Here is a 27,847-nt window from a genome sequence, read left to right on the forward strand (position 1 = left end):
AGAATTTTGCACAAAAGTGTTCATTGACCCATAGAGTAGCGAGAACTTTTGTGCAAATTGAGGGCGTTTAAACTCTGCAGCAATGCCAATACACACCCTTTGCCCGGAACTGAATTCACCCCTCATACTCATGACTGAAGTGGAGAAAAATGAACACAAGTAAAACTTCATGCTGCATCTAAGTTTCAAAGCATAACATTTTCTATAGACTATGGTGGTCATTCCGAGTTGTTCGCTCTTTGCCGTTTTTCGCAACGCAGCGATTAGCTGGAAAATGCGCATGCGCATGGTACGCAGCGCGCATGCGCTAAGTAATTTAACACAAAACTTGGCAGATTTACACAAGCTCGAGCGACGTTTTTTCATCGCTCGAGTGATCGTAGTGTGATTGACAGGAAGTGGGTGTTTCTTGGCGGAAACTGGCCGTTTTCAGGGAGTGTGCTAAAAAACGCAGGCGTGCCAGGTAAAAACGCAGGAGTGGCTGGAGAAACGGGGGAGTGGCTGGCCGAACGCAGGGCGTGTTTGTGACGTCAAACCAGGAACTAAACGGACTGAGGTGATCGCAGTCTAGGAGTAGGTCTGCAGCTGCTCAGAAACTGCAAGAAAATATTTAGTAGCAGTTCTGCTAACCTTTCGTTCACTATTCTGCTAAGCTAACATACACTCCCAGGGGGCGGCGCCTAGCGTTTGCAATGCTGCTAAAAGCAGCTAGCGAGGGAACAACTCGGAATGAGGGTCTATATCTTCAGGGAACACCAGAATTAGGCGGGTTCAGTATGATATAATGGACGGGATGCCTGCTGTCAGTATACCAACAGAGGCATCCCATTCATCAGAATCCCGACAGCCCCCCTTTTAGCCCCCTACCCCTCATCTTTTCCCTATCCCTACCCCTCCCTTGTGGGTGCCTAACCGTAACCCTCCTGGGTGGTGCCTAACCCTAACCCTACCTTGACGCTGCCTAAACCTAACCCTCCTGCTAGGCGCCTAACCCTAACCCTCCCTCCCCGCTGTCTAAACCTAACCCTCCCCGTAGGTACCTAACATACCCTTCTATGTGCCTAACCCTAACCCTCCCTCCCCGGTGCCTAACCCTAATGTTCCTGTGCCTGCACCCTAAGCCTAACCCCCCTTCTGCTGTCTAAACCTAACCTCCTCCCACCCTGCCGCAGGACAGCAGCTCGTCCCGCTGTCAGGACGATCGGGATGCCAGCTGTCAGTATTTTGACGCCGGGATTGTGTCCTCCCTCGGGATCCCGGTGTCGGTATATCAATTGCCAGGATCCCGTTCGTCGGGAAGCTAACTGCTTCCCAATTAGGTAAATAGTAAACTTTGCCACAAATGATAACTTCCTGTATGTAACAAATGGTCTTTATAACTCATTAACCACATTCACTATAAAAGATGACTGTCAGGAGATAAACATTTTTGTTCATCACAAAAGTGATGTGAGACAAACCATAAAAATCATGAAACAAGCCTGCAAGTATACTATCAGCAGCTCAAATATAAGTATAACTTATATAGCTGCATCTATTTTTGATTAATCTACAAATAAAAAAAGGTACTCCATAGTTGCACATGGTAAGAACTGAAATACATACTACGTATTATAGTCATTCTTCATGGACTAATTTTTAGCAACAAAGTATTTATATGTTTTACTTTTAAGTGTTGAAAAAGTATATTTATTGCCAGTCACTCTGTACTACTGTCTTAGAGATGTCATTGACATGTGAGATGTCATTGACATGTGAGATGAACTAGATAGTACACCGATCTAGCAAGGATTGACTTGCCTGCACAGTCTATCTTTTCTTGTGATGCCGACCTGGCGTGACCGCGCATCGGGATCGCAAGGTGACTTTCACCTTGCGATCTGCACTAACTTTTCTTGCAATTTTGACTATATAGTCAAAATTGAAAGAAAATATATCACCGTGTGTACACACCCTTACTGTATAAAGACCATTATAAATATACAGTAGATATATTTCCACCCTTGTTGGCTAGGCACATAGCAGTAAGTGGGTTCTTTTGTTTTGTTAGTGAAATAAAAGCAAAAAGAAAAACCTTTGCTAAGCTGCAAGTTACTGTAATAGCAGAAATAAAAGCATCCAACCTTGTTAGTGGTGAACTGGGAGGAATCAGCAAATGGGTTAGTGCATCTGAAGAGAGGTTTAGTACCAAACGTGCTCTGTAAAGACAAGCTTTGCTTCTAAAAAATAAAAACAATTATTATTTAGGACAAATATACAAGTACGAAAAAAGCATTGCAAAGATAACTAGAAAATAAAAGAAACATTAAACAAATCGCACAGAAATGTTTATAAAATGTGCTTATTTCTAAATACAGATGTGTCTTCATATGTCTTTGCTGCAGTCGCGCCAAACAGCCTCCCTCGGCATGCCAGATCCTGCGGGACTCTGCTAGCATTGGGCACCTTTTTTACCGAAAATGTGTCTTAGTCTCACCGCAATTTGGCTAGGACACATGAGTAGACTGTGCTGATTACTTTGATATGTGACACTTCTATAAATCATATGTATGCAATGGAGTTTCTAAATGTGTACACGAAGTGCTACAATGTAGCAGCTGCAGCGTTTTTCAAATACATGTTCCGTTGTGCTCCGTATACAGTCACACACAATATACAAGTATTACATATCAAATTAATCAGCAGAGTCTCCTTGTGCGTCCTAGTCACATCATGTTGCGAATAAGATGCTCGGCTTAAGAGATGCCCAACGCTATCAGGGTTGCACAGGACCTGGTGGCTCACTCATACCATGCATCTCACATCTGTGTATATACAGTATACTTTCTCCAGAGAACAGCTTGAGTCATCACGAACTATACAGGTGAAACTCAGAAAATTAGAATATCCTGCAAAAGTTAATTTATTTCAGTAATTCAACTTAAAAGGTGAAACTCATATATTATATAGACTCATAAAGTAAGATATTTCAAGCCTTTGTTATAATTTTGATGATTGTGCCTTACAGTTTAAGATAGCCCCAAATCCAAAATCTCATAAAATTAGAATATTACATAAAATCAATAAAAAAAAAAAAAAAGGATTTTTAATACAGAAATGTCGGCCGACTGAAAAGTATAATCATGCATATGTACTCAGTACTTGGTTTGGGCCCCTTTTGCATGAATTACTGCCTCAATGTGGCGTGGCATGGATTCTATCAGCCTGTGGCACTGCTTAGGTGGTATGGAAGACCAGGATGCTTCAATAGCGGCCTTCAGCTCTTCTGCATTGTTCGGTCTTATGTCTCTCATCTTTCTCTTGGCAATGCCCCATAGATACTCTATGGGGTTCAGGTCAGGCGAGTTTGCTAGCCAATCCAGCACAGTAATCCCAAGGTCATTGAACCAGGTTTTGGTACTTTTGGCAGTGTGGGCAGGTGCCAAGTCCTGCTGGAAAATGAAGTCAGCATCTCCATAAAGCGTGTCTGCTGAAGGAAGGAAGCACGAACTACTCTAAATTTCCTGGTAGACGGCTGCGTTGACTCTGGACTTAAAGTACAGTGGACCAACACCAGCAGATGATATGGCTCACCAAATTAACACAGACTGTGGAAACTTCACACTGGACTTCAAGCATCTTGGATTGTGTGCCTCTCCATTCTTCCGCCATACTCTGGGACTTAGTTTCCAAATGAGATGCAAAATTTGCTCTCATCAGAAAAAAGAACTTTGGACCACAGAGCAACAGACCAGTTCTGTTCTTTCTTTAGCCGAGGTAAGACGCATCTGACGTTGTTGTTTGTTGTTCAGGAGCGGCTTGACAAGAGGAATACGACATTTGAAGCCCATGTCCAGGATCCGTCTGTGTGTGGTGGCTGTTGATGCACTAACTACAGCCTCAGTCCACTCCTTGCAAAGCTCCCCCACACTTCTGAATGGCTTTATCATGACAATCCTCTCCAGGCTGCGGTCATCCCTGCTGCTTGTGCACATTTTTCTTCCACACGTTTCCCTTCCACTTAACTTTCTATTAATGTGCTTTGATACAGCACTTTGAGAACATCCAACTTCTTTTGCAATTTCCTTTTGAGGCTTTCCCTCCTTGTGGTTTTCAATGATGGTTTTCTGCACAACTGTCAGGTTAGCTGTCTTCCCTATGAGTGTGATTTGTACTGAACCAGAATGAGAGACCATTTAAAAGCTCAGGAACCCTTTGCAGGTGGTTTGCATTAATTAGCCGATTAGGGTGTGATACTTTGAGCCTACAATATTGAACCTTTTCACAATATTCAAATTTGAGATTTTGGATTTGGGGTGTTCTTAAACTGTACGTCACAATCATCAAAATTATAACAAATAAAGGCTTGAAATATCTCACTGCATGTAATGAGTCTATATATCAGTTTCACCTTTTAAGTTGAATTATTGAAATAAATGAACTTTTGCAAGATATTCTAATTTTCTGAGTTTCACCTGTATATACATCATTGCTATGACAATCTTCTTTGTTAAAGACTTGTGACGGAATCTACTATGTTGCTGTTGGTACGTGCTTGTGATGCTCAATCCAACTACATGGGAAGCAGTCACTATGTCAACATTCAAAATGTTGACATGATGTCGACAGTTGAAATATCGACATGGAACATATTGACATCTGCATAATGTCGACATTAGGGTTAGGTTGTGGGGGATGGTGAGGGCTAGGGGTTTACACACACACCGGAGCAGATAACACCGCCAGCACACCGTATCACCTGAAACCACCGGACCCAGAAGACATTGCTGCCCCGCCAAAGATGAATGGAGGTAAGCCATTGCTGAGACCCACTGTTTTGAGGACATTCTGAGCATGTCGACATTTCATTAGTGTCAACATGCTGCATGTTAACATGAGGTCCTTTGCCGACATGTTGCATGTAGATAAAAATAGGATTTTGGTACTTACCAGGTAAATCCTTTTCTTTGAATCCATAGGGGGCACTGGAGTACTCTTGGATATGGACGGCTTCCGTAGGAAACAGGGCACTGAATATTTAAATTTAGAACACTCCACCCCTCCATATCCCAGAGTACCTCAGTGTTTTTTACTGAGCCGAACAGGAGCTATAGAGAGGTTGACAATGGAGTATTACATATAACATGATAGACAACAACAAAGTTGACACATAACGTTACTGACAACTAAACAGTTGACACCATAACCAGCACTTGATAATTTGAACCAGTCGGTGAGAGTGTGTTACCGTAAGATCCCCTGAACTTACCACAAACCAGGTAAAACTGCTCTGGGTGGGCGTCCAGTGCCCCCTATGGATTCAAAGAAAAGGATTTACCTGGTAAGTACCAAAATGCTATTTTCTTTTTCATCCACATGGGGTCACTGGAGTACTCTTGGGACGTGCCAAAGCTTCCCCCGTGGGCGGGAGAGCTGTTTGGCACCTGTAACACTAGGCGGCAAAAGCTAGATGCTGATGCCGCAAACGTATAAAACTTGTAAAAGCGCACAAACGTGTGCACTGAAGACCATGTAGCCGCACGGCAAAGCTGCGTCGTAGAAGCTCCACGACCAGCTGCCCATGAAGTTCCCACAGAACGTGTTTAATGAGCTGTTACTGATGTAGGCGGCTGTAACCTAGCATGAAGGTAAGCCTGACGTATGGTCAGTTTTATCCATCTGGATAAGGTCTGCTTATACGCTGGCCAACCCATCTTGGCAGCATCATAGTGAACAAACAACATATCCGTCTTACGAACTGTAGACGTTCGGGATACATAAACGCGTAAAGTGCATACCACATCCAGAGTTCCAGAATGTGCTGTCAACACAGGAACTACTGTTGGTTGACTGATGTGAAAAGATGACACTACCTTTGGTAAGAAAGCGGTATTCGTCCGAAGTTCCGCTCTATCATCATGAAACACCAAATACGGTGGCTTGCATGACAAGGCACCCAAATCTGAAACACGCCTTGCCGAAGCTAAGGCTAGAAGAAAAATTGTTTTCCAAGTGAGAAACTTTATATCCACTTGCTGTAAGGGTTCAAAATATGAAGACTGTAAGAAATCTAAAACCAGATTCAAGTCCCATGGCGCTGTAGGTGGAATGAATGGAGGCTGTACTCTGAGTACACCTTGCAGAAAGGTGTGTATAGACGGCAATAGAGCCAATCTTCTTTGAAAGTAAATTGACAAAGCAGATACCTGCACCTTCAGTGTAGATAAACGCAGTCCTCCATCTAACCCCGTTTGTAGAAATAACAAAAGACGGGATAACTTGAAAAATGATGTCGGAAACTTTCGAGTTTCACACCAACCTATATAGGCACGCCAAATTCTGTAATAATGAGCTGCCGTAACTGGCTTCCTAGCACGTAACATGGTTGGTATAACAGATTCCGGAATGCCCTCTCTTCTCAAGAGGGCGGTCTCAACAGCCACCCCGTCAAACGCAGCCGCGCTAAATCGGGGTAAAGGAACGGACCCTGTTGTAACAAGTCCGGACGTAGAGGGAGCGGCCAAGGATCGTCTGCGAGTAGTCCGTGGAGATCTGAGAACCAAGCTCTTCGAGGCCAATGAGGAGCCACTAGTATGACTGTGACAGGCTCTCTTTTGATCCGTTTTAGCACCAGAGGGAGCAGCGGAAACGGTGGAAACAGATACACTAGGCTGTATGGCCACGCGATTGTGAGAGCATCCACCGCCACTGCCTTTGGATCTCTCGTTCTGGACACATACTGGAGTGTTTGGTGATTGTGGCGAGACGCCATCAGGTCCACCTGAGGGTAACCCCACCGCTGAACCAACATGTGAAACACCTCTGGATTTAATGCCCATTCTCCTGGATGAAAATCCCGACGGCTGAGATAATCCGCCTCCCAGTTTTCCACTCCCGGAATGAACACTGCCGACAATATCACCTGGTGGTATTCTGCCCAATTGAGGATTCGAGCTACTTCCCGCATTGCCATGCAGCTTCTCGTTCCTCCTTGTTTGTTGATGTATGCGACTGCCGTTGCGTTGTCTGACTGCACTTGGACAGTCTGAGAGCGAAGCATGTGTACTGCTTGTCGTAGTGCATTGTAAATTGCGCGGAGTTCCAGGACATTTATAGACAGCAATCTTTCGTGATCCGCCCAGAGACCCTGGAGTTGACAATTTTGAACTACAGCTCCCCAACCTCTGAGACTTGCGTCCGTCGTTAGAATTATCCAATTCCAGCCGCCGAATAGTTTCCCTGCGGTTAAATTGTGTTCCTTGAGCCACCAGAGTAGAGACACCCTTGCCCTTGGTGACAACCCCACCCTGTGGTGAATCTGCAGATGCGAGCCCGACCACTGTGCGAGCACATCCAGTTGAAAAGGACGTGAGTGAAATCTTCCGAACTGAAGCGCTTCGAAAGCCGCCACCATTGTTCCTAAGAGGCGAATGCACAAATGTACCGAGACTGTGCGTGGCTTGAGCACTAATTGTACTAGATGGCGAATAATCTGTACTTTCTGTTGTGGTAGGTAAATTCTTTGATTTACCATATCGAGAATCATACCTAGGAATTGAAGGCGTTGAGACGGAATGAGATGTGATTTTTTGAAGTTGACAATCCAACCGTGGTGAACTAGTACATTGTACGTTAGTAGCGCATGTTGGAGAAGCATCTGTTGAGACGGGGCTTTGATGAGCAGATCGTCTAAATACGGAAACTATTGTCACTCCCAGGGATCTGAGATGAGCTATCATCACAGACATCACTTTGGTGAATACCCGAGGCGCTGACGATAGGCCAAACGGTAGAGCCTGAAACTGGTAATGGTTTTGGCGTATTGCAAACCGCAAGAACCTTTGATGAGGCTGCCAAATCGGAATGTGTAAGTACGCATCCTTGAGATCTAGCGCAATCATGAATTCCTTTGGCTCTAAACTTGCAATCACTGAGCGCAGAGATTCCATCTTGAATCTGTAGTAAGTTACGTACCGATTGAGACCCTTTAAGTTCAATATTGGCCTGACTGAGCCATCCGGCTTTGGTACCACAAACAGACTGGAATAATAACCCTGACCCTGTTGGTGTACAGGGACCGGAATCAAAACTGCTGAATCCAGTAGGGACTGAATGGCAATTTGCAGAACCGCCCTCTTGTCGTCCGACAGAGGCAGTCCTGTCTTGAAAAACCGCAGTGGCGGAAGACAGTCGAACTCTTTTTTGTAACCTCTTAACACTAAATTGCGGATCCACCCATCCGCGGATGTCTGGAACCACGCCAAATGGAACGTCTGAAGGCGTGCTCCCACAATCGGAGAACCGAGATGGGCTGGTAGCCCGTCATGCCACTGGCTTGTCGGTAACCTTAGCGTCCTGACGACTTGTGTTGGTTTGTTGGAAACCACGTCCATGACCACGTCTACCAGGCGTGGCTGTTCCTCTGCCAAGTCCGCGAAAGGACTGAGGTCTAAAGGATTTGAACGCAGGTCCAGAGTACCTCCGTCTTGGTACCGGTGAAGGCAATGGTAAGAAAACCGACTTTCCTCCCGTAGCCTCAGAAATCCATGTGTCCAATTCAGGACCAAACAACTTCTTGCCACCGTAAGGTAACGCCTCTATACCTCGTTTGACCTCTGCCTCCGCTTGCCAAGAACGCAGCCAGAGTGCTCGTCATGCCGTAACTAGCGACGATGAAAGGCGAGAAGTGAGCTGACAGACGTCAGTAGAAGCTGTACAGAGATACTCCGCAGCCTCACACATTTGATCAGCAAGCAGTATAAGGTGTTATTAATGTAGGGCAGACTTGAGTTCTGTTATCCATACTATTAGCGCCTTAGTGACCCAGATGCCAACCAAGCCAGGTCTCAGCAGCACTCCTGCTGCTACATACATGGACTTTAGCATAGTTTCTATTTTGCGATCTGAAGGGTCTTTAAGCGTAATAGCAGCTGGCACTGGTATGGTTAATTTCTTTGTAAGTTTCGACACTGACGAATCAACTATTGGTGGATTCTCCCATGTACATGTCACAGAGTCTGGAAACGGGTAACTAGACTTAAATCTGCGAGGTATAGAAAACCGTTTATCTGGAGTCTGTCGTGTTTCTACTAACATCTTATTAAGAGACTCCGAAACAGGAAAACACATTGGAGTGCTCTGTCGTTTAGTAAATACGACCTGATCATTTGTCAGAGGCTCCTCAGTTTCTGTAAACTTCAGAGACTGACGCACCGCTCTGATGAGATTATCAATACCTGAGCTGTTAAAATCCTTACTATCTGACTCCACTTCGCCCTCCTCACCCTCATCTTGTGCCGTGAGGTCTGGCATGGAATCATCAGAATGCAACATAGCAGAAACTGGTAAATCATAAGACATATGAAATTTTACCCATCTACCCAAAATGGATTTGGACCTTTCGCAAGGCTGAGACGCCTCCGGTAGTTCTGGCGGTCTCACCCTAGACTCAGATCTTGCCGCTTCCCGCTCTTGTCGAGCGGCGGACAATTCTGATTGCAACCCAGCCAATACATTGGCTAGCATTTCCCATGGAGGGTCCGGAGATGAAAATAAGAATTTACTTACCGATAATTCTATTTCTCGGAGTCCGTAGTGGATGCTGGGGTTCCTGAAAGGACCATGGGGAATAGCGGCTCCGCAGGAGACAGGGCACAAAAAGTAAAGCTTTCCGATCAGGTGGTGTGCACTGGCTCCTCCCCCTATGACCCTCCTCCAAGCCTCAGTTAGGTACTGTGCCCGGACGAGCGTACACAATAAGGGAGGAATTTTGAATCCCGGGTAAGACTCATACCAGCCACACCAATCACACCGTACAACTTGTGATCAAAACCCAGTTAACAGTATGATAACAGAGGAGCCTCTGAAAGATGGCTTCCTAAACAATAACCCGAATTAGTTAACAATAACTATGTACAATTATTGCAGATAATCCGCACTTGGGATGGGCGCCCAGCATCCACTACGGACTCCGAGAAATAGAATTATCGGTAAGTAAATTCTTATTTTCTCTATCGTCCTAGTGGATGCTGGGGTTCCTGAAAGGACCATGGGGATTATACCAAAGCTCCCAAACGGGCGGGAGAGTGCGGATGACTCTGCAGCACCGAATGAGAGAACTCCAGGTCCTCCTTAGCCAGAGTATCAAATTTGTAAAATTTTACAAACGTGTTCTCCCCTGACCACGTAGCTGCTCGGCAAAGTTGTAATGCCGAGACCCCTCGGGCAGCCGCCCAAGATGAGCCCACCTTCCTTGTGGAGTGGGCCTTAACAGATTTAGGCTGTGGCAGGCCTGCCACAGAATGTGCAATTTGGATTGTGCTACAGATCCAACGAGCAATCGTCTGCTTAGACGCAGGAGCACCCATCTTGTTGGGTGCATACAATATAAACAACGAGTCAGATTTTCTGACTCCAGCTGTCCTTGCAATATATATTTTTAATGCTCTGACAACGTCCAGTAACTTGGAGTCCTCCAAGTCACTTGTAGCCGCAGGCACTACAATAGGCTGGTTCAGATGAAATGCTGACACCACCTTAGGGAGAAAATGCGGACGAGTCCGCAGTTCTGCCCTGTCCGAATGGAAAATCAGATATGGGCTTTTGTAAGATAAAGCTGCCAGTTCTGACACTCTCCAGGCCGAAGCCAGGGCTAGTAACATGGTCACTTTCCATGTGAGATATTTTAAATCCACCTTTTTTAGTGGTTCAAACCAATGAGATTTTAGAAATTCCAAAACCACATTGAGATCCCACGGTGCCACTGGAGGCACCACAGGAGGCTGTATATGCAGCACTCCCTTAACAAAAGTCTGGACTTCAGGAACTGAAGCCAATTCTTTTTGAAAGAAAATCGACAGGGCCGAAATTTGAACCTTAATAGATCCCAATTTGAGACCCATAGACAATCCTGATTGCAGGAAATGTAGGAATCGACCCAGTTGAAATTCCTCCGTCGGAGCACTCCGATCCTCGCACCACGCAACATATCTTCGCCAAATGCGGTGATAGTGTTGCACGGTTACTTCCTTCCTTGCTTTAATCAAAGTAGGAATGACTTCTTCCGGCATGCCTTTTTCCTTTAGGATCCGGCGTTCAACCGCCATGCCGTCAAACGCAGCCGCGGTAAGTCTTGAAACAGACAGGGACCCTGCTGAAGCAAGTTCCTCCTTAGAGGTAGAGGCCACGGATCTTCCGTGATCATCTCTTGAAGTTCCGGGTACCAAGTCCTTCTTGGCCAATCCGGAACCACTAGGATCGTTCTTACGCCTCTTTGCCGTATAATTCTCAATACTTTTGGTATGAGAGGCAGAGGAGGAAACACATACACCGACTGGTACACCCAAGGCGTTACCAGCGCGTCCACAGCTATTGCCTGCGGATCTCTTGACCTGGCGCAATACCTGTCCAGTTTTTTGTTGAGGCGAGACGCCATCATGTCCACCATTGGTCTTTCCCAACGGGTTACCAGCATGTGGAAGACTTCTGGATGAAGTCCCCACTCTCCCGGGTGAAGGTCGTGTCTGCTGAGGAAGTCTGCTTCCCAGTTGTCCACTCCCGGGATGAACACTGCTGACAGTGCTATCACATGATTCTTCGCCCAGCGAAGAATCCTTGCAGCTTCTGCCATTGCACTCCTGCTTCTTGTGCCGCCCTGTCTGTTTACATGGGCGACTGCCGTGATGTTGTCCGACTGGATCAACACCGGTTTTCCTTGAAGCAGAGGTTCTGCCTGGCTTAGAGCATTGTAGATTGCTCTTAGTTCCAGAATGTTTATGTGAAGAGACGTTTCCAGGCTCGTCCACACTCCCTGGAAGTTTCTTCCTTGTGTGACTGCTCCCCAGCCTCTCAGGCTGGCGTCCGTGGTCACCAGGATCCAATCCTGTATGCCGAATCTGCGGCCCTCCAATAGATGAGCACTCTGCAACCACCACAGAAGAGATACCCTTGTCCTTGGAGACAGGGTTATCCGCTGGTGCATCTGAAGATGCGACCCTGACCATTTGTCCAACAGATCCCTCTGAAAAATTCGTGCATGGAATCTGCCGAATGGAATTGCTTCGTAAGAAGCCACCATTTTTCCCAGGACTCTTGTGCATTGATGTACAGACACCTTTCCTGGTTTTAGGAGGTTCCTGACAAGCTCGGATAACTCCTTGGCTTTTTCCTCCGGGAGAAAAACCTTTTTCTGAACCGTGTCCAGAATCATCCCTAGGAACAGCAGACGAGTTGTCGGCATTAACTGGGATTTTGGAATATTCAGAATCCAGCCGTGCTGTTTTAGCACTTCTTGAGACAGTGCTAATCCCATCTCTAGCTGTTCTCTGGACCTTGCCCTTATTAGGAGATCGTCCAAGTATGGGATAATTAATACGCCTTTTCTTCGAAGAAGAATCATCATCTCGGCCATTACCTTTGTAAAGACCCGAGGTGCCGTGGACAATCCGAACGGCAGCGTCTGAAACTGATAGTGACAGTTTTGTACAACGAACCTGAGGTACCCCTGGTGTGAGGGGTAAATTGGAACGTGGAGGTACGCATCCTTGATGTCCAAGGACACCATAAAGTCCCCTTCTTCCAGGTTCGCTATCACTGCTCTGAGTGACTCCATTTTGAACTTGAACTTTTTTATGTACAGGTTCAAGGACTTCAGATTTAGAATAGGTCTTACCGAGCCGTCCGGCTTCGGTACCACAAATAGAGTGGAATAATACCCCTTTCCCTGTTGTAGAAGAGGTACCTTGACTATCACCTGCTGATAGTACAGCTTGTGAATGGCTTCCAAAACCGTCTCCCTTTCGGAGGGGGACGTTGGTAAAGCAGACTTCAGGAAACGGCGAGGCGGATCTGTCTCTAGTTCCAACCTGTACCCCTGAGATATTATCTGCAGGATCCAGGGATCTACCTGCGAGTGAGCCCACTGCGCGCTGAAATTCTTGAGACGACCGCCCACCGCCCCCGAGTCCGCTTGAGAAGCCCCAGCGTCATGCTGAGGCTTTTGTAGAAGCGGGGGAGGGCTTCTGTTCCTGGGAAGGAGCTGCCTGTTGGTGTCTCTTCCCCCTTCCTCTGCCTCGTGGCAGATATGAATATCCCTTTGCTCTCTTGTTTTTAAAGGAACGAAAGGGCTGCGGTTGAAAAGTCGGTGTCTTTTTCTGTTGGGGAGTAGCTTGAGGTAAAAAGGTGGATTTCCCGGCTGTAGCCGTGGCCACCAAATCTGATAGACCGACTCCAAATAACTCCTCCCCTTTATACGGCAAAACTTCCATATGCCGTTTTGAGTCCGCATCGCCTGACCACTGTCGCGTCCATAAACTTCTTCTGGCCGAAATGGACATAGCACTTACCCGTGATGCCAGTGTGCAGATATCCCTCTGTGCATCACGCATATAAAGAAATGCATCCTTTATTTGCTCTAAAGACAGTAAAACATTGTCCCTATCCAGGGTATCAATATTTTCAATCAGGGACTCTGACCAAGCTACTCCAGCACTGCACATCCAGGCTGTCGCTATAGCTGGTCGTAGTATAACACCTGTATGTGTGTATATACTTTTTTGGATATTTTCCATCCTCCTATCTGCTGGATCTTTAAGTGCGGCCGTCTCAGGAGAGGGTAACGCCACTTGTTTAGATAAGCGTGTGAGCGCCTTGTCCACCCTAGGAGGTGTTTCCCAGCGCACCCTAACCTCTGGCGGGAAAGGGTATAAAGCCAATAACTTCTTTGAAATTAGCATCTTTTTATCGGGGGCAACCCACGCTTCATCACATACATCATTTAGTTCTTCTGATTCAGGAAAAACTATAGGTAGTTTTTTCACACCCCACATAATACCCTGTTTAGTGGTACGTGTAGTATCAGCTAAATGTAACGCCTCCTTCATTGCCAAAATCATATAACGTGTGGCCCTACTGGAAAATACGGTTGATTCGTCACCGTCGCCACTGGAATCAGTGCCTGTGTCTGGGTCTGTGTCGACCGACTGAGGCAAAGGGCGTTTTACAGCCCCTGACGGTGTTTGAGGCGCCTGGACAGGCACTAACTGATTGTCCGGCCGTCTCATGTCGTCAAACGACTGCTTTAGCGTGTTGACACTATCCCGTAATTCCATAAATAAAGGCATCCATTCTGGTGTCGACCCCCTAGGAGGTGACATCCCCATATTTGGCAATTGCTCCGCCTCCACACCAATATCGTCCTCATACATGTCGACACACACGTACCGACACACAGCAGACACACAGGGAATGCTCTTAACGAAGACAGGACCCCACTAGCCCTTTGGGGAGACAGAGGGAGAGTTTGCCAGCACACACCAAAAGCGCTATATATGACAGGGATAGCCTTATAATAAGTGCTCCCTGTATAGCTGCTTTTATAATATAATTTTTGCCACTATTTTGCCCCCCCTCTCTTGTTTTACCCTGTTTCTGTAGTGCAGTGCAGGGGAGAGACCTGGGAGCCGTCCTGACCAGCGGAGCTGTGTAAGGAAAATGGCGCTGTGTGCTGAGGAGATAGGCCCCGCCCCTTTTTCGGCGGGCTCGTCTCCCGCTCTTTAGTGTATTCTGGCAGGGGTTAAATATCTCCATATAGCCCCCGGAGGCTATATGTGAGGTATTTTTTAGCCAAATAGGTTTTCATTTGCCTCCCAGGGCGCTCCCCTCCCAGCGCCCTGCACCCTCAGTGACTGCCGTGTGAAGTGTGCTGAGAGGAAAATGGCGCACAGCTGCAGTGCTGTGCGCTACCTTTAGAAGACTGAGGAGTCTTCTGCCGCCGATTCTGGACCTCTTCATGTTTCAGCATCTGCAAGGGGGCCGGCGGCGAGGCTCCGGTGACCATCCAGGCTGTACCTGTGATCGTCCCTCTGGAGCTGATGTCCAGTAGCCAAGAAGCCAATCCATCCTGCACGCAGATGAGTTCACTTCTTCTCCCCTAAGTCCCTCGTTGCAGTGATCCTGTTGCCAGCAGGACTCACTGTAAAATAAAAAACCTAAGCTAAACTTTCTCTAAGCAGCTCTTTAGGAGAGCCACCTAGATTGCACCCTTCTCGGCCGGGCACAAAAATCTAACTGAGGCTTGGAGGAGGGTCATAGGGGGAGGAGCCAGTGCACACCACCTGATCGGAAAGCTTTACTTTTTGTGCCCTGTCTCCTGCGGAGCCGCTATTCCCCATGGTCCTTTCAGGAACCCCAGCATCCACTAGGACGATAGAGAAACTGGCTTTAACACCGGAGCAGAAATTGTATTCGTAACTGAATCCACAAAACATACTGGACATGTGGTAGATCCATTCGGTAACACACTGCTACAGACTTTGCAGTGATGCTTCTTAATTTTTGCTGGTGCCTTACTCATTATGGAGACAGACAATACAATACAAAAAAAACAGACACTTGCACGACTCAGTAAAATAGTACTAAGGTGTCTCTATATATATATCTTGCCAAGTGAAGTACACGTGGCCAGTACTATGAAATGTGATCCCAAATTCCCACTAACACCCCTGCGCCTCCGGTGGAGTAGAGATGTAGGACAGGAACGTTCTGGAATCACAGCAGGAAGACACAGGAAGCATGGTTAAAATGGCTGCCATGCTTAAAATTTTAGTCACAGTACAGGTTACAAGCATATAAACTGATATATATCCCTGTATGAAATCCTGTGTAATCATCCCTGCAGCCTAGCATACTGCTGTTGCTGCAGTTTATCCCCCCTCGTGCCGCTTATTGTACCCTCTGCTAACAGCCTGTAATGCCCCCCCCCCCCTGTATGCTCCATTGCGGATGCAGTGCGGGGCGGGCAGCGAGCAGCGTGTGGGGCCGCCAGCGGGAGCCGGGTAGCGTGATGCGCTGGGACAGTTAGCGGGGAGCGCGTCCTGAAGCGCTCTGAGCAGCGGCCGGAGCAGCGGCGGTGGGCGGGCGGACTTAGAGGGATCCCAGCGCCATCAGTTTTAAAGAAAACTTTGTCCCCACACAGCGGGGCGGCAGCGGGAGCTGATCGCCCCGTTCAACATACCTTGAGTCCTGCAGTTGTGGTGAGGCTCCGACGGGGCTTCTCTGCAAGCGCCGGCCAGCCTGTGTGCAGGAAGTCTGTCTGGCTGTGAGGGTGCTCATTTAGTGAGGACCGACACGCCACAGCTGCTAGTAGCAGCTTGCACTATCCCTGACCCTGCCTTTTGGAAGGGGGAAAGGGATGTGTATGAAAAAAGAAAAAATATTAACTAAAAAAAATAAAAATATTCAAAAGAATTGTGGACCAAGCCACAGACCTGTTGCTACTTCGAGCACAGAAAAAACACTGAGGTACTCTGGGATATGGAGGGGTGGAGTGTTCTAAATTTAAATATTCAGTGCCCTGTTCCCTACGGAAGCCGTCCATATCCAAGAGTACTCCAGTGACCCCTAGTGGATGAAAAAGAAACATACCGAACCCCAACCACATAATCACATTAGTTCTATATATGGTTATAATTAACCTGTGTATTAAGTGCTCCATATTAGTGTCATCTAAGTAATGGATAGGAAAAGTCCCTAAAGGAAAAAGCTGCCACCAAACAAGTGTTTTGATCTGGAATTATATGAACTAATTCACGGACAATTGACAAATATTTTTCATGTTTGCATACAAGTAACAGAGCTAGCGCCAGTGTCCTAGAACTTCTCATTTTATATATATATATATATATATATATATATATAAAATGAGAAATCTCATATATGTAATATTATGTTTTGTTAAGTAATTTTTTCACATATCTGTCTGTGTAGCGGACGGGTAATAAAAAAAATGGTTATTGTATTCCGTATGAATAAGCACATCTTAAAAAACTCTTCTGGTAATCAAAAATAATGAAACAAGTAAGCAATTTCAAATGATCCATTAATGGCTTTATATCTGAAGGTCTTTCACTTTATAATATGTTTGAAATACAGCAATTTAGAAAAGTTGTTAGTGAAACTTATTGAAGAAGTTGTTTGATGGATGAGAACACAAAGCAGATCGTGTAAATACAGATCATTAACTGAGGTTATAAATGGGTGACTTCACAAAAACAAGTCTACAACTGGAGAGTGCTATTAGAGCGGAAGGCATGCCTAATGACAATGGGCATACAGTTCCAAGCTGAATATTTACCTTGAATGAGTGATGAGAGAACGGGTTAGTAGGTTGGTGCCCCTTAAAAGCAGAGGCAGATGGAGAGCAATACACAGATTCAGGCTAGAGAAGAAAATGTGGGAAAGAGCTTGTGAATTAATATATGAAAGAAACCATTGTGAAGGAAAAAGTTAAAATGGTGAAGACACACAAGAGGGAAACAAAAAGTCTGATCAATAAACCTAATGTTCCTGTATTGGGTTAGTAGTGAGAATACTGCATGTCAACATAAACTACCTCTCTTGCTTTAAATAATATATTATATAATTGTGCACACCATATTATGTAACCGTACAAACTATAATGCCATTAAAAATATCACTGGGAAAACATTTTCAATACATCATATATCAATATCACTGTGCATACGTAAAGTGGGTGTAGTATGAAAAGGTGACATTCAGAATGTCGACAGGTTTAGAATGTGTCCATGGGCATTAGATCAACAAGCAGTATGCCGACATTTGCACGTCAGCGTGTTCATAATGTCAACATTTAACATATCAACATACAGTTCTTTTTGCATTTTTCAGACTAATCCTAAAAATAACACAAAAGTACATAGCAGACATTCTGGTGTCGACATTATGAACATGCCATCATTTGTGAATGTCGACATTTTTTTGTCAACTTTATTATGTCAGCATCCTGACTGGATACCCATAAACTACATTCTGTATGCGAGGAATTCCCAACCTCAGTCCGCAAGGCACACTAACAGTCCACGTTTTAGTGATATCCGTGCTTGAGCACAGGTGACTTAATTAGTACCTTGGGGGTTTTTTTTTTTGTTAACCATCTGTGCAGTAGCCTGGATATCACTAAAACCTACACTGTTAGTACGCTTTGAGGACCAAGGTTGGGCACATCTGCTCTTTGCGGTATGCCAAAACAGTATAATACAATATAATACAGTATAATACAATCACACTGGAAATAAATAAAGAATATTAATACATATTTAATTCACCATATATGACAGTGGTTCCCAAAATCAGTCCTCGAGGACCCCCAACTGTTCATGTTTTCCAGGAACAGGTGTATTCATTACTCACTGACACATTTTAAAAGGTGGGGCTGATTATTTCACTTGTGATTCTAGGGCAGATGTATTAAGCCTGGAGACGGCATAAGGAAGTGATAAACCAGTGACAAGTGCAAGGTGATAAATGCACCAGCCAATTAGCTTCTGTTAGTTTACATATTGGAGCTGATTAGCTGGTTCGTTAATCACCTTGCACTCATCACTGGTTTATCACTTCCTTATACCTTCTTCAGGTTAATACATCTGCCCCTCTGTGAGGGAGTCCTGGAAAACGTGAACTGTTGGGGGTTCCTGAGGACCAAGTTTGGGAACCACTGATGTATGCCTATACAGCAAAATATCAATGAGTGTACATAATAATAATACACTATACATGTCACAAAAAAATAGCAAAAGGTCACTGGCTATTCATAAAGTAAATTTGCTATGTAACATATATGTCACAACAAGACAGTAAAATGTCACTTGGTGTACACATGACATATTCTTTACTCATTTTCCAGAAGGAAATATTCTAGTTACTATACGAATAATAGAATGCCAGCATACACTGCAGCACTTTATAACTGGGATACACATATAGGATATATCCTGTTTATATATATATATATATATATATATATTTATTAATTATACAGCATGACTTTTTAGTAAAATATTACTAAGTATAAAAAGCATATTCTAAATAAAATATATGCCATAAAAAAAGAATATGCTTCTACGCAGATGACAATCTATATACCGTACATGCCAAAACTGAAAAGTCTAAACAAATATACATATGGTATATATAGAGTATATATATTGTACACCATAGATGCTATACAACAAGATGAAAATATATTATTGTACATAAAAAGACCTATTCTATAAACCATAACAGAGTAGTAAAGTATCACTGGGTATACCAGAAGGACATACTGTGTACATATATACAAAGCAATGATGGTTAACTATCCATTGGCATTATCAATTCATATACAAACTAATAAAAAGTGAAAATCAATTTAAAGTTTTACAAAGGAAACATCCGACGGGAAAGTTTTACAAAGGAAACACCCTGTGCGTGTCTGAGAACATGATCTCAGACACGCACAGGGTATATCAATTTTCCAGTTACTTACCCTGGGTCTATTGATGATACTTTGGACCAAAAACACAACAGGATTTCCAGCTTTTCTTATGGCTTCCACTGCCTGCTCATGACTAGCATCTATCAGATCAATGCCATCCACCTAAAACAGAGTGACTCTAATCATACGAAAAAAACCTCTTCAGCAATCTCACCATACTCTTATATTATGTACAGTCAGCAATTCAGAAGTGCCATCGTTTCAAAAATGACATTATTTGCTTGAGATAGCATCACACTACTGTTCTTCTGCTTTACAAATAATAAGGTACATGCAAAAAAAACAAAAAAAAACACAAAAACAAAAATAGGAATCCTCCTTTAACAATGGCATCAATGCACGCATTAGGGAAGTGTTAGAAATAGACGTCAGTAATAGACTTTATTTGTGAAAAAGCCTTTGTACGACAGCTTTAGGTTGTAAGCGATTTTCTAAATGGCTTTACTGATAGAATCCTCATCTATAACAGGGTTCTCTGAAGATAATCTGAAGCTTATGTCTTGCAGTCGTCTCATTAAAAGCAAACAAAAATAGACAGTTTAGGATTCAGGGTGGTTATCTTGTTAAGGGAAAAGCCATAATGCTGTGCCAAGCCTCACTCAGTCCAGACAACAGAAAGTTTACATTTATTTTTCCAAGTCTCATTGGGACAATTCCCAGTATTTAACTATTTTGGAAATAAAATAATCTAAGCTAATATGTACTGTAAACTAATATCTAAAAACAGCTGTGAGATAGTCACTATGGACTGTTAGGAGTATGCTGGCTTTCAATGTTTATAGATTGTGTTTATTTCTATATAGTTGAAGTCAATACAGGTTGAGTATCCCTTATCCAAAATGCTTGGGACCAGAAGTATTTTGGATATCGGATTTTTTACGTATGTTGGAATAATTGCATACCGAGATATCATGGCGATGGGACCAAAGTCTAGGCACAGAATGCATTTATGTTACATATACACCTTATACACACAGCCTGAAGGTCATTTTAGTCAATATTTTTAATAACTTTGTGCATTAAAAAAAGTGTGTGTACATTCACACAATTCATTTATGTTTCATATACACCTTATACACTCAGCCTGAAGGTCATTTAATACAATATTTTTAATAACTGTGTATTAAACAAAGTTTGTGTACATTGAGCCATCAAAAAACAAAGGTTTCACTATCTTACTCTCATTAAAAAAATTCTGTATTTCGGAAATATTTGGATATGGGATACTCAACCTGTACTTTAAGGAAAACCACTGATTATAGTAGAGGGATTCTTTCTACAGAGATAGTCTACACTATTTTACACAGGTAAAGGGTAAAGATGCACTATACAACTAACAGAAAACTAACAAATGTTCACGACTAATAAAAATTAAAAAAACTGTAATAAAAATGTATTTGTAATAATGTGCCTATAGAAATATGGCATAGGTAAATATGTACCATCTTATATAAAGTTAATAGAAGTTACTTAACAAAAAAATATTCCTCTCAAGTACAGAGTACCAAGAATGTGAGATATTTACTATGTAACCCAGAGTAATACCATATTAATATCACACATGCAGCACTTGAACGGATAATTCAATACAAACCCCTTCCAGCTCTGTGCACTAGAGCATTTAATAATTGCATTTATCCATGTTTGCACATTACAGCTGTTTGTCAGGTGGTACCTCCACAATCCTATCTCCAGTTTTCAGTGTCCCATTCTTCCCCGCTGGACTGTCCTCTAGAATGTGTTTAATAAAGATTCCCCTCATCACTTCTCCATTGCTTAAACGGCTTCCCATGCCTCTTCCACCAACAATGCTGATCCCTAGAGATTTGCCAGGCTCTCTCCAAAGCTCTACCCTGGGAGAATAATAATAATAATAATGACCTTACTGATATTTTAATCATACATTGTTATATGCAAGGGTTCGAATGTAATTTGGTTACATGGTATGTAGTAAATCCAAAGTAACATGCACACATGGATATACCTTCTGGGATTATTCCAGTTGCTGAATGCTGCATTCTGAAGTTCACTTTCCTCCCCCTCCCCTTCTTCACGTTCTGGGAGCTCTGGAGCATCACTGGAACATACACGTGGAATGTTAGGACTTTCAGTGCAAATCTCAGTGCATAGTTTATGGGTAGAAAGATATATGTGGAACTGAACAATAAATGTAATAATTATTATTATATGAAAACGAACTTCAGGATTTTGGACCAGCTCTCTATATTGCCTACTCTGCTGTCCCTTTCTCTGTATTACTTTCTGTACAACTGCCCCAGATTGTAGCTAATGAGCCAGATGCATCATCGCTTGGAAAGTGATAAAATGGAGAGTGAAAAAGTGCAAGCCAATCAGCTCCTAACTGCCATTTTTCAAACACAGCCTGTGACATGACAGTTAGTAACCGATTGGCTGGTGCTTTTTCTTTCCCCATTTTATCGCTATTCAAGCAATGATGCATCTAGCCCAATATGAATTATTTCACACGTGAACTTAAAATGCAAGTCGAATGAACAATTATGAGAATCAATATGTAGCAAGTAGCATCATACAGTTGGATGACAACTATATGAATACGTTGCATTATGCTCAGCCTTAGCCTGCGTAATATCTAAAAGACTGAGTGTGATGTCACCAAATAGCATGATAATAAATATGTACATTAAAATTCTGTTTTTCCCTTTTATGATTTAATAAATCTAATTTCAGCAGGGACAGGCTAAAAATATTCACTTTTTCAGCACTAAACTATTCTAATCACAGTAAGTACACTAGAATCCCAGGTTTAGCTTTGGAGTGAGGTTGCTATGGTGACATATGCTCAGCAGTCAGCTGCCTTCTCCAATACTAAATCCACTGTCTAATGCTGGTGACCATCCAAATCAATTTTAAAGTCATAAACGGAAAGGGAGAGAAGGTTAGAAAATACATGGTAATAGTGATCTTTTCTTTGGGACAATAGTCAGTAACTGTAATTTGGATTATGTTTTTTTAACCATTAAAGTGTTATATTTTCATATTATTTATTTACAAAAAGATATTTAAAAAGTGCACACATATTAGGCAACATTTTACATAAAATATTTAAGTCATTTAGTTCCTGCACCAGTGGCGCTTACAATCTATATTCCTTAACACATGGGCAAACATACACGCTACAGTTATTTTTTATGTATTTATTTTTGTCAAAAGTCAGTTACCCTGCTGTACTAGTATGTTTTTGGAGTGTGAGAGGAAAATAAGACACCCAGGCAGAAACACAGACAACATGGGGAGAACATACAAACTACACACTGATATTCTCTTGGTCAGGAATTAAAATTCATAACATCAAGACTGCGGGTAGCAAAACTAACCACTACACAATCTGTGCTGCCCACAAATTTGTTTTCTTTTGCCAAATCCTGCTGTCATGGGGCTTTAATGCTTTGGCTGTAAATGTATCATAGTAATGACAGAGCTCACGCTGTTCCCCATATCAGTTCACAATTTAACAAAATCGTGGCATTTTATCCAAATAAATTATTGTGTAGTGAAGTTTAAAAAGCAAGGTTATTTTGCAAGGTATCCAGATGGATTAGTTTGACAGTCAACAAGGTCGACCACTATTGGTCGACACTGACATGATCGGCACACAAAAAAAATTTGCCACCTTAAAATGGTCAGCCTGGGACAGGTCAACACATGAAAAGGTCAACATTTAAGAATTTTTTTTTTTTTTTACTGTTTTATACTTTACCATCCACATGGACTATGATTGGGAATAGAAACCTCTGGGAAACGCAGTGGTAAAGGAGCAAGGTTTCTAGTCATGTTACACAAAAAACGACACCATAAAAGTTGAAAAATGGCACGTCGACCTATTCATGTGTCGACCTGTCCTGTGTCGATGTTTTTCCTGTTTTGACAATGTCGTTGTCGACCAATAATGGTCAACCTATTGACTGTTGATCCATTGATCCATAACAGGGTTGGCTGGTTTAAACCATGGTTTAGAGCAAAAAAAACCCCAAAAAACACTTTTTTTTTTTAAAATATGCTGTGATTACAGGCACAACACCGTGACTTCTTAAAATAAACCTATTGTAAGGGAATCCCTGGTATTATTCCACATTCTTGTTGCTTGCGGTCTTCATCTAAGTAAGCTGAACCAATGCAGTAAATCACACACACACAACAAAGATATAGGGAGGTGAATCAGATAAGAGAGGTGCTAAATCTGCCTAGCATCAAGCTTCTCCCTCAACATTCCCATAGGACAGGAAAAAACCACAGCTAACACTCACAGTCTTAAAGAGTAAACACCAACACATTAAACAGGTAATACACAGAAAAACACCTCATGGTTTAATCATCATGTTTACTTCAATTCAAAACCTAATGTATTTCCCATTATTGAACAACTTCTGACTGCTCAATTATCTTCAGCTAGTGTAGAATGATTTTTTTTCTTCTTTTGGTTTAGTTTATTCGGAGCTTCGAAACAGACTGGGAACTGAAAAGGCATCTAAACTAGTGTTTTTATTCAAAATGTTTAAATGCCAGTGACATATCCAGTGCTAATGCTTAACTCCTTCATTTGTGTTTGTGCACTTCTCTGAAAAGTACTTTTGCATGTTTTAATTATATTTAGTCTAAAATTGGTTTTATTGAAAGATTTCAAATAAATCATACCAAAGCCTAATAACTCAGGATTGTTAATGTTAGAAAGCATTAAAACATGGTTGATCAAGGTTTCTAATACACAGCAATGTTTCACAGTATTATAACAAACAGGATTACATTTTTTCCCCATTAAAACGTCAATGCAAAAAAAAAATTGGTTAAAAAAAGAACCCAAACGGTTTAAACCAAATAAAGCAGTTTTGTTTTGTTTTTATGTTTTTTTTTCCAACCCTGATCCATAACCATTTTGCAAACAGCATGTGTCAGAATGCACTCCATAGTTATGTGCAGGCAAAATTGTGATGTGCAGGCTAAAATATGCACGTAGCATAACTTTGCATGATATTCCACTGCACATTGCCCCTAAGTGAATCAGAAATTATGGCCCAGATTTATCAAGCGTTGAAGAGTGATAAATTAAAGTGCCAACCAATCAGCTCTTTACTGTCATTTTTTAAACAACGTAACATGGCAGTTAGGGTTGGTTGGTACTTTAGCACCATGCAATTTATCACTCTCCAATTCTGGGCCTATATATATAAAACATGTTACTTGGCCTTTGCAATGCCTCCAATGCTAGCTCTAGTGGTTTATTTTTTTGTTAATATTGTTAACTTTATTAGAGAAAATGTAAGATTTGTATGTGCTATTCCTCTTTCTGATCATATTATTATTTTAACACATGGTCAAGAAAATGCAAAGAGACAAACTATATCAAGAAAACAAGTATTATAGGTATGCTCTATATAAGCTACTGTACTTGGTTACTTGTGTCACTATACTTGGCCATCCTGTTCCCTTTCAGTATTTTTCCCCCAGGTGACTAGCTGCCTTCAGTATAGCGTAGGAGAGGAACGTAAAGTACTAGTGCTCACCTAGAGTTCTGTGTAGAGAAAAGATCTAGTGCTCTTTCATTCAGCTGCCCCACACTTGCTCGGTACGCTTCCAAATTCTCACTTGAAACATAAGTAATGCTATAAGAAAACAAAACTGCATAAGTGCCAAGACTTGGAGGTTCAGAACATATGATGTCTTAAACACCAAGAATTAATTTTATTATAAAAACGTAAACATCATTTGCGGAAATGTGATTGGTAATTTAAACAAATAACTGGCGGATGTCTAGATATAAAAAACAGTGTATACAAAAACGTAGCTTGATTTTATGTTTTTAATAAGAGTTGTTTTTTAATAACGCCAAGTAGTGACAAAACATTGAATATTAATATTGTAAAAACAAAATTTACTTTATTGACACACATACGCTTAAATGGGAACTTTGACTTCTGGGACTTCCGCTATCCCCAAAACAAGACCCAGGGGTAGATTTATTAAAAGGTTCTATATTAGACAAGTGGTAGTGTTTCCCATAGTAATCAATGTATTCCTGTCTAATCATTTTCTAGAATGCAATACAGAAATCATATCTAGAATCTGATTGGTTGCTATGGGTAATAGCACCACTTGCCTTTTATAAGCTTTGGTAAATACTCCCCCAGTCTAAAAACATATAAATCTTACAAGCACCACTAGCAGAGTTCTGCTCTCTGCCGAGTTTGGCTTGTGAATACAGCTTACCATCCTAACGAGTCGCAGGTAATGTCACTTATTTAATTGGCTGAATTTCTTTAACTGCATAGAGCCAAACTAATCATGAATAAAAGGCATATACACTTCTGATAAAAGCCATAGCATATTCATTGAAATAAAATGTTAATTTGCAAATTAATATGATTATGCAAACATGGTTATCTTTACTATTGCCTTGTGGTTGAAAAACAGCATTACAATTCAGTTTCTCCACAGTAGTGAGGCTTGGTTATGGATCATTGGACGACCTAGATAAGGTTGACAGTCAATAGGCCAACAAGGGCATGGTCAACATGGGAAAAGGGTCAACACAGGACATGTCGACACATGAAAAGGTCAACATGAGTTTTTCTGTTTTTCCGTAACATAACCAGGAACCCCAATGAGTGCACGCGTCCCCTTGCATGGCATGCAAAGAGGGCAAGGTGCCTTGCTGCACTCGGCACAGGTTACTATTCCCAGTCGTAGTCCATGTGGACGGTAAAGTATGAAGAAGTAAAAAATAAAAATTGAAAGAAAGTTATGTCAACCTTTTCTTGCGTCGACCTGTCCCGTGTCAACCTTTTCACTGTGTTGACCTTTTCCACGTTAGCCAATAGCGATAACCCTAGTCACTGTTGACCCAAGTACTGTTAACCTACCATCCGGATACCCTTGGGCTTAGCTAGTTTCTGAAGTGCGCCAACACAGGGGTGTACGCAATTAGCTCTGTTTTTACCATTTTTTTTAAAAATTATCGCTAAATTTTTTCTTCACTCTATCCAATTATTCTCCTTTTTTTGTGCCAAAACCATTTTCTGTTTTCGGCAAAAAACATAGGATCTGGGATAACTTCCCGGAAGTATATGTGTTTCTGTGAAAAAAATAACTGTGAGGGCTGGTTATCGGGGGGACAATAGCAGGGACAACTGAATATCCTGGGGGTGGGTGGTTTCAATCAGCCGGTTTAATCGGATATCGCCCATAATTCAACACAATCAAAAAGTAACATGATCCTCTCTCAAGTTTTGCTGTAGTAAATAAACACAGGAGGAAATTAAAAATAAGTCAGCTTAAGCAGCTAGGTGAGAAACGTCTATGCTGATTTTTCTAGCACAAGACAGCCAAAACATTTGTAAAGAAACATGCAATCATCATCCTCATATTAGTTGGAGGTAAGAAGAACTAAAACCAAAAATACCTGGATACTCCTTTTTAACGTTCATCAGTTTAGTGTCTGAGTTATAAACCAAGGAGTAAACGTAGGAAGATGAGAAAAATGCCAATCCTGATAAATGCAGGGCAAAAACCACATATTGGCCCTCATTCCGAGTCGTTCGCTCGGTATTTTTCATCGCATCGCAGTGAAATTCCGCTTAGTACGCATGCGCAATATTCGCACTGCGACTGCGCCAAGTAATTTTGCAATGGAGATAGTATTTTTATTCACTGCTTTTTCATCGCTCCGGCGATCGTAGTGTGATTGACAGGAAATGGGTGTTACTGGGCGGAAACAGGCCGTTTTATGGGCGTGCGGGAAAAAACGCTACCGTTTCCGGAAAAAACGCAGGAGTGGCCGGGGAAACGGGGGAGTGTCTGGGCGAACGCTGGGTGTGTTTGTGACGTCAAACCAGGAACGACAAGCACTGAACTGATCGCAGATGCCGAGTAAGTGTGGAGCTACTCTGAAACTGCTAAGTAGTTTGTAATCGCAATATTGCGAATACATCGTTCGCAATTTTAAGATGCTAAGATACACTCCCAGTAGGCGGCGGCTTAGCGTGAGCAACTCTGCTAAAATCGCCTTGCGAACGATCAACTCGGAATGAGGGCCCTTGTGCCTGATTCAGAGATGTATGCTAATGCATTTGCAGCCAATAAGCAAAAAGTAGCGCCTGAAAATGTATAGAGACGCTCAACGGCAGCTTTGCAGATCTAAGCAACTGCGTACAAATATGCAGCGTTGGCCACAGATCCTTAGATAATCGACGCCCTGAATAAGTATCGTCACGCAGAATGGATGCAGTAACTGAGGCGCTGGCACCATGTTTTGTGCACATGGGATCGCAGTGGTAGACTCAGACACCACAAAAACGGTCGCGACACCTCTGCGTTTTTGAAGCCACAACCTCCCCAAAATGATCCCTGATTGTTAATCTCTTTTCGAAGAAATCCTTACTGCGAACGGCATTACTAAGGTGCCTTGGCGCTGCACAGTTTGACCACGACACATGCACAGAAGGTCGCTGAAGAATCAACTGCGAAAACATTAGCATAGCATTAATCTCTGAATCAGAGCCATAG

General features: G+C 42.7%; 1 protein-coding gene across 13 annotated transcripts in view; it reads right to left on the reverse strand.

The window, feature by feature from the left end:
* Nucleotides 1–27,847, reverse strand: part of MPDZ (multiple PDZ domain crumbs cell polarity complex component) — a 333,366-nt gene that overhangs the window by 91,383 nt on the left and 214,136 nt on the right. For 9 of the 13 annotated variants that reach the window (XM_063914044.1, XM_063914045.1, XM_063914055.1 and 6 more), the window contains 6 exons: nucleotides 24,850–24,948; nucleotides 21,294–21,386; nucleotides 20,985–21,162; nucleotides 19,301–19,411; nucleotides 17,111–17,194; nucleotides 2,124–2,219 (listed from right to left, as the gene is read on the reverse strand). In XM_063914044.1, coding sequence (XP_063770114.1) covers nucleotides 2,124–2,219; nucleotides 17,111–17,194; nucleotides 19,301–19,411; nucleotides 20,985–21,162; nucleotides 21,294–21,386; nucleotides 24,850–24,948 — 661 coding nt within the window. The remainder of the gene's footprint in view (nucleotides 1–2,123; nucleotides 2,220–17,110; nucleotides 17,195–19,300; nucleotides 19,412–20,984; nucleotides 21,163–21,293; nucleotides 21,387–24,849; nucleotides 24,949–27,847) is intronic. The other 4 variants (XM_063914051.1, XM_063914049.1, XM_063914053.1 and 1 more) reach the window with 2 other exon arrangements.

This window comes from Pseudophryne corroboree, chromosome 1 (genome assembly GCF_028390025.1).
Source record: "Pseudophryne corroboree isolate aPseCor3 chromosome 1, aPseCor3.hap2, whole genome shotgun sequence".
Classification (NCBI taxonomy): domain Eukaryota; kingdom Metazoa; phylum Chordata; class Amphibia; order Anura; family Myobatrachidae; genus Pseudophryne; species Pseudophryne corroboree.